The sequence below is a fragment of the Oncorhynchus masou genome, unplaced genomic scaffold (assembly GCF_036934945.1).
Source record: "Oncorhynchus masou masou isolate Uvic2021 unplaced genomic scaffold, UVic_Omas_1.1 unplaced_scaffold_3699, whole genome shotgun sequence".
NCBI lineage: Eukaryota > Metazoa > Chordata > Actinopteri > Salmoniformes > Salmonidae > Oncorhynchus > Oncorhynchus masou.
In genome coordinates, this window is record NW_027010101.1 from 22,556 (window position 1) to 34,354 (window position 11,799).

The 11,799-nt window shown below is 45.9% G+C and overlaps 1 protein-coding gene across 1 annotated transcript; it reads right to left on the bottom strand.

Moving 5' to 3' along the window:
* Positions 1 to 205: 205 nt before the first annotated feature.
* Positions 206 to 11,253, bottom strand: LOC135534628 (tensin-1-like; the record flags this gene model as incomplete). Its single annotated transcript, XM_064961559.1, has 6 exons — positions 206 to 268; positions 549 to 678; positions 5,683 to 5,758; positions 6,444 to 6,504; positions 6,655 to 6,767; positions 11,125 to 11,253. Coding segments are annotated over 6 exons (559 nt in total), but the record flags the coding sequence as incomplete, so codon positions are not given.
* Positions 11,254 to 11,799: the final 546 nt, after the last annotated feature.

Below are 11,799 nucleotides of genomic sequence, written 5' to 3' on the forward strand. Positions count from 1 at the left end.
CATTAATGTCCATAACAGAAATACAATATAACATGTACTCTCTGCGTAGCCACATGCAGTTAACTATGCTGATAACACACAATCAGTTAACACCAATCCATGCTGTGCTGCATTACCTTATGGTACTAACTATAGTTTGTGTATAAATTGCTACATAGAGCATGCATTGAAGCATTCAACTTGAAATACTGATTACCTGTACCTTTGATTTTCTCAGGTCAGAAGGAGAAGACAAATTCCACTTTCCCATATTCTGGAAATCTCTCATCTGTGTAGTGACACACATTAAATGACAATCAATTTCACATTTTTACAGAGGCCAGGTAATACAGTACACGCAACATGTACGCACTTCAACAAACACAGGTACACACGTGCACACACACATTAAACGACAATCAATTTAAAAAAATTGGGAGAGGCCACATAGGTACATACACACACAAACATGTGTACGCACTCCTACAAAGACACACACACACACACACACACACAGTCACCCACGCACAGATACATACACACAGTCACCCACACATACACACACACACCTTTAAAAGTCTGATCCAGTTCATTCTTCCCGAAGACCACTCCCAGGTCGTGGATGGCACAGGTGTGGAACTGCACTCTGAATACCACATCCCTAATGGGGCTCCGGAAACGCTTGTGGTAACACTTCAACTGGAGGAGGAGGAGGAGGAGGAGGAGGAGGAGGAGGAGGAGGAGGAGGAGGAGGAGGGAGAGAGTAAGCATATAACCTGACATCAAGACAAGGACTTTTGCTACAGTCAAACCAAACGAGGGAAGCAGTCCAGATTGCCAAACTCATGGTCTATATCTCCAGGCCTAAACCCTGCTGGCCCTAGAGATCAGACCATGGGATCCCCACCAGAACAGAACATGGTCAGTACAATGGAGGCATGTTCTGATGGGGAGGCACGTCGAGTGTGGTCTAATGTGGTGTGGTCTGGTCTGGTGGAACAAGGACACATTCTTCCCTAATATAACTCTAGTGAACAGGAGGGCAAGATAACATTAGAGAGAGAGAGAGAGAGAGAGAGAGAGAGAGAGAGAGAGAGAGAGAGAGAGAGAGAGAGACAGACAGACAGACAAAGAGAGAGAGAGACAATTTCCTGGAACAAATGTTTCACTGTAATAGTGAAGGTGTAAACTTGGCAGTAGAAAACCTAAACAGTATATTTGACCGCTCAGCTTCCCTATCAAATCAAAAATGGTCAAGCAGACAACCAAAGATAATTAACAACAATGACAAATGATTTGATGATGAATGCAAAAACCTAAGAAAGAAATTGAGAAACCTGTCCAACCAAAATCATAGAGACCCAGAAAACCTGAGCCTACGCCTTCACTATGGTGAATCACTAAAACAATACAGAAACACACTACAGAAAAAGAAGGAACAGCACGTCAGAAATCAGTTCAATGTAATTGAAGAATCCATAGAATCGAACCACTTCTGGGAAAATTGGAAAACTCTAAACAAACAACAACACAAAGGGTTATCTATCCAAAATGGAGATATATGGATAAACCACTTCGCCAATATTTTTGGCTCTATAACAAAGAACAAAAACAGCAAAAGCATATACACTACTGTTCAAAAGTTTGGGGTCACTTAGAAATGTCCTTGTTTTTGAAAGAAAAGCAAATCATTTTTTGTCCATTAAAATAACATCACATTTATCAGAAATACAGTGTAGACATTGTTAATGTTGTAAATGACTATTGTAGCTCCAAATGGCTGATTTGTTATGGAATATTTACATAGGCGTACAGAGGCCCATTATCAGCAACCATCACTCCTGTGTTCCAATGGCACGTTGTGTTAGCTAATTTAAAAGTCTAATTGATCATTAGAAAACCCTTTTGCAATTATGTTAGCACAGCTTGTGAGAAATGAAGGCTATTCCATTCGAGAAATTTCCAAGAAACTGAAGATCTCTTATAAAGCTGTGTACTATTTCCACAGAACAGCACAAACGGGCTCCTAACCAGAATAGAGGGAATAGAGGGAGTGGGAGGCCCTGGTGCACAACTGAGGGAAGCGGACAAGTACATTAGAGTGTCTAGTTTGACAAACAGACGCCTCACAAGTCCTCAACTGGCAGCTTCATTAAATAGTACCCGCAAACACCAGTCTCAATGTCAACAGTGAAGAAGCGACTCCAGGATGCTGGCCTTCTAGGTAAAACACCAAATAATGCATGCACATCAGAATATTTGTATTTATTTAACTGGTGGCTATTCAGTTAAGAACAAATTCTTATTTACAATGACGGCTTATACTGGCCAAAACCCGGGGACGACACTGGACCAATTATGCTGCACCTATGGGCCTCTCAATCACAGCCAGTTGTGTGAGACAGTCTGGATTTGAACCAGGGTGTCTGTAGTGACGCATCAAGCACTGAGATGCAGTGCCTTAGCCCTCTATGCCACCCAGGAGCCCAATTAGGCAGATACCTTCTAATTATCAAAATCCAGAAAAGAGCTGTTAAATTCTACAACCACTTAAAAGGAAGCGATTCCCAAACCTTCCATAACAAAGCCATCACCTACAGAGAACTGAACCTGGAGAAGAGCCCCCTAAGAAAGCTGGTCCTGGGGCTCTGTTGACGAACACAAACAGATCTCACAGAGCCGCAGGACAGCAGCACAATTAGACCCAACCAAATCATGAGAAAACAAAAAGATCATTACTTGACACATTGGAAGAATATACAAAAAAACAGAGGAAACTAGAATGTATTTGGCCCTAAACAGAGAGTACACAGTGGCAGAATACCTGACCACTGTGACTGACCCAAAATTAAGGAAATCTCTGCGTATGTACAGACTCAGTGAGCATAGCCTTGCTATTGAGAAAGGATGCCGAAGGCAGACCTGGCTCTCAAGAGAAGACAGGCAATGTGCACACTGCCAACAAAATGGGGTGGAAACTGAGCTGCACTTCCTAACCTCCTGCCAAATGTATGACCATATTAGAAACATATTTCCCTCAGATTACACAGATCCACAAAAAAATGTAAAACAAATAAACTCACATATCTATTGGGTAAAATACCACAGTATGCAATCACAGCAGGAAGATTTGTGACCTGTTGCCACAAGAAACACCATTGTAAATACAACCCATATTTATGTTTACAACACTGTATATAGATATACTATGACATTTGAAATGTCTTTATTCTTTTGGAACTTTTGTGAGAGTAATGTTTTCACTTTTGGAAATGTAAACATATCTTTCCCATGCCAATAAAGCCCTTAAATCGAATTGAAGAGAGAGAGAGAGAGAGAGAGAGAGAGAGAGAGAGAGACAGAGAGAGAGTTTAAAAAAAAAAAAAAATTATTTCACCTTTATTTAACCAGGTAGGCTAATTGCGAACAAGTTCTCATTTGCAACTGCGACCTGGCCAAGATAAAGCATAGTAATTTGACACATACAACACAAGAGTTACACATGGAATAAACAAAACATAGTCAATAATACAGTAATATAATGATATTGATAATGATATAATATAATGATAACCAACAACGATGAGACGGCCTACAGGGAGGAGGTGAGGGCCTTCGGAGTGTGGTGTCAGGACAATAACCTCACACTCAACGTCAACAAAACTAAGGAGATGATTGTGGACACCCCAACAGCAGAGGGAACACCCCACTATCCACATCAATGGAACAGTAGTGGAGAGGGTAGTAAGTTTTAAGTTCCTCGGCATACACATCACAGACAAACTGAATTGGTCCAACCACACAGACAGCATCGTGAAGAAGGCGCAGCAGCGCCTCTTCAACCTCAGGAGGCTGAAGAAATTCGGCTTGTCACCAAAAACACTCACAAACTTCTACAGATGCACAGTCGAGAGCATCCTGGCGGGCTGTATCACCGCCTGGTACGGCAACTGCTCCGCCCACAACCGTAAGGCTCTCCAGAGGGTAGTGAGGTCTGCACAACGTATCACCGGGGGCAAACTACCTGCCCTCCAGGACACCTACACCACCCGATGTTACAGGAAGGCCATAAAGATCATCAAGGACAACAACCACCCAAGCCACTGCCTGTTCACCCCGCTATCATCCAGAAGGCGAGGTCAGTACAGGTGCATCAAAGCTGGGACCGAGAGACTGAAAAACAGCTTCTAAACAGCAACCACTAACATTGAGTGGCTGCTGCCAACACACTGACTCAACTCCAGCCACTTCAATAATGGGAATTGATGGGAAAGGATGTAAAATATATCACTAGCCACTTTAAACAATGCTACCTAATATAATGTTTACATACACCACATTATTCATCTCATATGTATACATATATACTGTACTCTATCATCTACTGCATCCTTATGTAATACATGTATCACTAGTCACTTTAACTATGCCACTTTGTTTACATACTCATCTCATATGTATATACTGTACTCGATACCATCTACTGTATCTTGCCTATGCTGCTCTGCACCATCACTCATTCATATCTTTATGTACATATTCTTTATCCCCTTACACTGTGTATAAGATATTAGTTTTGGAATTGTTAGTTAGATTACTTGTTGGTTATTACTGCATTGTCGGAACTGGAAGCACAAACATTTCGCTACACTCTTTAACATCTGCTAACCATGTGTATGTGACAAATAAAATTTGATTTGATTTGATTTATTGAGAGAGAGTGAGAGAGATACAACCCATATTTATGCTTATTTATTTTCTCTTGTGTACTTTAACCATTTGTACATTGTTACAACACTGTGTATATATATATATATATATATATATATATATATATATATATATATAATATGACATTTGTAATGTCTTTATTCTTTTGAAACTTCTGTATGTGTAATGTCTACTGTTAATTTTGATTGTTTATTTCACTTTGGTATATTATCTACCTCACTTGCTTTGGCAATGTTAACACATTGACCCCTTGAATTGAATTGAATTGAGAGAGAGAGAGAGAGAGAAAGAGAGAAAGAGAGAGAGAGAGAGAGAGAGAGAGAGAGAGAGAGAGACAGACACAGAGAGACACAGAGAGACACAGAGAGACACGGAGAGACACAGAGAGAGAGAAAATGTCACGAGTCCGACCGAGGGTGGTTCCCTTTCCCGGGCGGGTGGCGCTCGGCGGTCGTCGTCACCGGCCTATTAGCTGCCACTGATTGTCTTTCCTCCCCCTCCTTGTATGTTTAGTGGTAGCACCTGTTTATGTTTAATTAGTTTGCCTTTATTAGACAGCTGGCCCGCACGGTTGTTATGCGGGATTATTTCAGTGTAACCTTCGGCTCTGTTGTAGAGGTACGTGTTAGTGCCTGGTCGTGATTTTTTCCGTTGTACATTTTGATTCCCTGTGTTTGGGAACATAATTATTGTGAGCACCCTGTGGTGCGTTGGTGCTATTAAAGACGCACAGCATTGAACTCTCTGTCTCCTGCATTTGACTCCACACCCACGACACCCGGAGCATTACAGAAAAATTGATCCTGTGGTTGAGGAATGTATTGTGGTGGAATATGAAAAAGTCAACCTTCAACAGTTACAGTATATGAACCTACTGTAAGGCCACTAAGGGCTCTAAGGCCAACACAACACATCACAACATACAGTACAACCACAACACCTGTACATGATGACAAAATATGTGCTTCTTACCAAAATGTCTCCCTTTAGGAGCAGGCCAGGTTCAATGGTGATGCAGATACTGGTGTGACTGTCCCCTTGTACGTTACTGTGGAAATAATTCAGATGAAAACCATTATAAACACTTTAAAACAGTTTTGGTCTTCTTCTTAAGAGCCTGTCGCAAATCAGTTATCAAAAGTCAGATTGTAAATGGATGGGTGTGTGTGTGTGTGTGTGTGTGTGTGTGTGTGTGTGTGTGTGTGTGTGTGTGTGTGTGTGTGTGTGTGTGTGTGTGTGTGGTGGGGGGGGGTGTTTCTGTGTGGTGTTGTTTTGGTCGTGAGGACCCTGGATGGAGAAGGTAGGTCAGTGAGGTGGGGGTTACGGTATCCCTCCCTGTACACATAGAACCCTAGAGCTGTGTCACTGACAATCTATCTGCCTGCCTGCCCCACCAGCACACACTGACACACATCTCTCTCTCTCTCTCTCTCTCTCTCTCTCTCTCTCTCTCTCACACACACACACACACACACACACACACACACACACACACACACACACACACACACACACACACACACACACACACTGACACACACGCACACACACAAACAGATGGAGATTATCAAGGGCTAATCTCTTAACAAGAGGTGACAGGCTTGAAAGTACTGTGGACTGAGAGGGAGAGAAGGAAAGAGGGATAGAGTGACAGAATCTGAGAGGAGAGAAAACAAGCCCCCTGAAAGACAAATCAACCCACAATGCAACAGACAAAAACTAAAGAAACATACTATATCCCTGACGTGTAGACTGGCTGCATCGCCTGGTAAATCTTCAGGAAAGGACGACAGCCTGCGAGGGAAGAAAAGAAGAAAAGAAGAAAAAGTATTCCAAAATTAAACAATTATTTATACTCATTGAATGAAAGGCATTGAAGAAAAAAAAAATGAATCATTTATAATCTCTAATAATGAAATAAAGGCTATCCTGTTGCAGACTCACCTCCTTTGGACTCGAAGTTGGGGATGCCGTGCATGATGACATGGTGCAGGAACAGAGGCTTGTTGTTAATCTTGATGTGGCCAGAGAGCAGACCACTGAAGTAACGCACATACCTACACACATCCACACAACACAGTCACAGTGTGAAACAGAGGGACTATCCTTCAATGTCATGCACCATGAGTCTGGTAAGCAAGACTAGCAAGCACGCCCCATCTAGTATCAAAGAGGCTTCGCACACTATGGAGATGTCAGAGTGAATTGGAGTGTATGAGCACCAGGCCGCTCTGCCTGCCAGGCAGAGGAATGTTGTGTTGTGTTGGTGAGCTCTACTTGCCAGAAGGGGAATGTGTTGTGTTGGTGAGCTCTGCCAGGCAGGGGAATGTTGTGTTGTGTTGGTGCCGCCGGGCAGAGGGAATGTTGTGTTGTGTTGGTGAGCTCTGCCTGCCAGGCAGGGGAATGTTGTGTTGTGTTGGTGAGCTCTGCCTGCCAGGGCAGGAATGTTGTGTTGTGTTTGTGAGCTCTGCCTGCCAGGCAGGGAATGTTGTGTTGTGTTGGTGAGCTCTGCCTGCCAGGCAGTGGAATGTTGTGTTGCGCCAGTTGGTGAGTTCTGCCTGCCAGGCGAGGGAATGTTGTGCTGTGTTGGTGAGCTCTGCCTGCCAGGCGGAATGTTGTGTTGTGTTGGCCCGCTGGTGGGAATGCTGCCCCCGCCCGCCAGGCAGGGGAATGTTGTGTTTTGGTGTTGGGGCAGGAACGTGTGCCAGCTCTGCCTGCCAGGCAGGGAATGTTGTGTTGTGTTCAGCATTGAGCTCTGCCTGCCAGGCAGGGAATACAGAAGCTGTTGTGTTGTGTCAGGTGGTGAGCTCTGCCTGCCAGGCAGGGGAATGTTGTGTTGTGTTGGTGAGCTCTGCCTGCCAGGCAGGGAATGTTGTGTTGATGGAGCTCTGCCTGCCAGGCATTGGAATGTTGTGGTTGGTGAGCACTGTCCGCCAGGCGGGGAATGTTGTGTTGGTGTGCTCTGCCTGCTAGGCAGGAGTTGTGTTGGTGAGCTCTGCCTGCCAGGCAACGTTGTTGTGTTGGTGAGCTCTGCTTGCCAGGCAGGGGAATGTAGTGTTGTGTTGGTGAGCTCTGCCTGCCAGGCAGGGGGAATGTTGTGTTGGTTGGTGAGCTCTGCTTGCCAGGGAAGAGGAATGTTGTGTTGTGTTGGTGAGCTCTGCCTGCCAGGCAGGCAATGTTGTGTTGTGTTGGTGAGCTCTGCCTGCCAGGGCAGGGGAATGTTGTGTTTGTGTTGGTGAGCTCTGCCTGCCAGGCAGGGGAATGTTGTGTTGTGTTGGTGAGTTCTGCCTGCCGGGCAGGGAATGTTGTGTTGTGTTTGTGAGCTCTGCCTGCCAGGCAGGGGAATGTTGTGCTGTGTTGGTGAGCTCTGCCTGCCAGGCGGGGAATGTTGTGTTGTGTTGGTGAGTTCTGCCTGCCAGGCAGGGAATGTTGTGTTGTGTTGGTGAGCTCTGCCCGCCTGCCAGGCGGGGAATGTTGTGTTGTGTTGGTGAGCTCTGCCTGCCAGGCAGGGGAATGTTGTGTTGTGTTGGTGAGTTCTGCCTGCCAGGCAGGGAATGTTGTGTTGTGTTGGTGAGCTCTGCCAGGCAGGGGAATGTTGTGTTGTGTTGGTGAGTTCTGCCTGCCAGGCAGGGAATGTTGTGTTGTGTTTGTGAGCTCTGCCTGCCAGGGCAGGGGAATGTTGTGTTGTGTTGGTGAGCTCTGCCTGCCAGGCAGTGGAATGTTGTGTTGTGTTGGTGAGTTCTGCCTGCCAGGCAGGGGAATGTTGTGTTGTGTTGGTGAGCTCTGCCTGCCAGGCAGGGAATGTTGTGTTGTGTTGGTGAGCTCTGCCTGCCAGGCAGGGGAATGTTGTGTTGTGTTGGTGAGCTCTGCCTGCCAGGCAGGGGAATGTTGTGTTGGTAAGCTCTGCCTGCCAGGCAGGGAATGTTGTGTTGTGTTGGTGAGTTCTGCCTGCCAGGCGTGTTGTGTTGTGTTGAGCTCTGCCTGCCAGGCGGGAATGTTGTGTTGTGTTGGTGAGCTCTGCCTGCCAGGCAGTGGAATGTTGTGTTGTGTTGGTGAGCTCTGCCTGCCAGGCAGGGGAATGTTGTGTTGTGTTGGTGAGCTCTGCCTGCCAGGCAGTGGAATGTTGTGTTGTGTTGGTGCTCTGCCTGCCAGGCAGGAATGAATTGTGTTGTGTTGGTGAGCTCTGCCTGCCAGGCAGGAATGTTGTGTTGTGCTCTGCCTGTGAGCTCTGCCTGCCAGGAAGGGGAACATGTGCTCTGCCTGCTAGGCAGGGGAATGTTGTGTTGGTGAGCTCTGCTGCCAGGCAGGGGAATGTTGTGCTCTGCTTGCCAGGAAGGGAATGTAGTGTTGTGTTGGTGAGCTCTGCCTGCCAGGCAGGAATGTTGTGTTGTGTTGGTGAGCTCTGCCTGCCAGGCAGGGGAATGTTGTGTTGTGTTGGTGAGCTCTGCCTGCCAGGCAGGGGGAATGTTGTGTTGTGTTGGTGAGCTCTGCCTGCCAGGCAGGGGAATGTTGTGTTGTGTTGGTGAGCTCTGCCTGCCAGGCAGGGGAATGTTGTGTTGTGTTGGTGAGCTCTGCCTGCCAGGCAGTGGAATGTTGTGTTGTGTTGGTGAGCTCTGCCTGCCAGGCAGTGGAATGTTGTGTTGTGTTGGTGAGCTCTGCCTGCCAGGCAGGGGAATGTTGTGTTGTGTTGGTGAGCTCTGCCTGCCAGGCAGGGGGAATGTTGTGTTGGTTGAAGCTCTGCCTGCCAGGCAGTGGAATATATTGTGTTGTGCTGGTGAGCTCTGCCTGCCAGGCAGGGAATGTTGTGTTGTGTTGGTGAGCTCTGCCCCTTGCCAGGCAGGGAATGTTGTGTTGGTGAGCTCTGCCTGCCAGGCAGGGAATGTTGTGCTGGTGAGCTCTGCCTGCCAGGAAGGGAATGTTGTGTTGTGTCTGCCTGCTGAGTTGTGTTGGTGAGCTCTGCCAGGCAGGGGAATGTTGTGCTGGTGAGCTCTGCTTGCCAGGAAGGGAATGTAGTGTTGTGTTGGTGAGTTCTGCCTGCCAGGCAGAATGTTGTGTTGTTGGTGAGCTCTGCCTGCCAGGCAGGGGAATTCTGCCTGCCAGGCGAGATGTTGTGTTGTGTGGTGAGTTCTGCCTGCCAGGCAAGGGAATGTTGTGTTGTGTTGGTGAGCTGCCTGCCCAGGCAGCCTGTTAATGATACTACGATGATCATGCAGAGGTGACTTCTGTTCCAGAGGTGTTGTCTCCCCCCACCAATTTCTTTGCTCCCCCGCGCTCCGCTGGCAGCCGCCAGATGGTTCGGTCTCCCAAATGAAATTAGGTCGGAGCAGGAAGCAATCACAGACCAGCTGGGTTGTGTAAGTAGCTCCCTGTTTAACAGCGGGGTCACGCCGAAAAACACGGCCACATAGATTCTGACATATTACAGTTACTACTGTACAGAGATATTTATATATATATATATATATATATATATATATAATGTTGGGCTGCCACAGAATCCAAGTCTGGACAACCATCCACCATTTTGGCTCAGAAACATTCCCACTCAAGGATCTAACTTAGATTCTTAATCTAGAGTGGACTTTCCTCACAAGAATGGTGGTGATGATTTTATTAGTAGTGCGTTTCTACGGCAGCGTAGCAGTGCTGAGATCCACCCCCCTCCCAATGTTAATGTCACACATGCCAGACCATAATAAGTTCAGACTGGGGGAACTGGGCTGAGGATAATTATATCTGAGTAAGGAAACAGCAGCTGGTCAGAGGCCTAGTGCTGCTACTGCTGCTGTTGCCTGCTGGATACACCTGGGTTTCCCCTTATCTGCCACAAACTATGGATCCCAGATCAGTTTGTATTTACTCAGCCTATGGCTAGACTGGATCTGACCCTAAATCAGTTCTAAGCGCCACCAAGAGTTCCTTACAAAGCCACCTATTCAGCATGCCAGATCACTGGAGGAGGGGAGGAAGGAACGATGGATAGTAGTGTCAGAATGAACTCTGAAAACCATGTAACCTTTCAGCGCTCAGTGGAATCCTGAGAATACAAAAAGCTGCTAGGCTTTCCAAAAATATTATTCCTCAATTATGTCAATTAGGCTTCATTGGGAGGATTAAGGAACAAAAAGACAGAGGTATTTCCTGTTTGGGACGACTGGGAGCGAGGGACTGAGGGAGAGGAGGATAGCCTTTGAAACAGTGAGAGTTACACCAGGTCATCCATTGACTGGATTCCACTCTGGAAGTCACGCCCATCCCTTTACCCTTGTTGACTTCTTCAATGAACAGAATGAAGGATACACATTCTAAGAATGGAATCCAGCCGGTTGCTCTCACCAAGGGATCAAACTCATCCAGCCTATAGGAAGTTGTAGAGTGCAAAAACAAGAAGTGAGCTATTAAGTGGTAACTGACCTTCTCTGCGACGGTTGACCCACAGGAAGTGCTTTGTCTTCGTAGAAGCGCCTCATGGCGAACCTGTCCAGTGCCTGGTCAGCACTGAAGACCACAGGAGAGACAAAGGTAATGATCAGCTCTTCTTCACTGAACACATACAATATACTACACAATAAGTTTGCCCTGGAATGACCCTGAAAAGTGTCCTTACGTTGTCTTCTCCTTTAAAAAACATCATTAATCGACCGTGTCCCTTAAGAAGTGTCCTTAATCTACAGCTTTTCATCTTTTTCCATCCCCACAATGCTACATTATCCCATTATTATTATCTGATCAGTATTTACAGATGTAGGATCTTAATTTGATCACCCTGTTGCAGGAAAACTTTCCTGAAATGCAAGAAATGTTTAACTTATAGTGTATTTTAGATTAAAAAGTATTCTGAAGTTCAAAAATGTCCATGAATTATAATCCACATAATAATTCAATAATTTTGCCCTTTCTTATTCCTTAGTGAAAGTGTAAGATTGAAACCCATCCCCACCCTGAAACATCTGTAGTCTTTACAGGGTATGACATATGTACAGTAAATGTTTCCTCATACCAAATACACAGAGCCTGAGCAGAATGTTTTGGCATAACAACCACATCGGTGTTTAATTTGAGGCCCGATCCCGATTCCCTTTGGCCTAT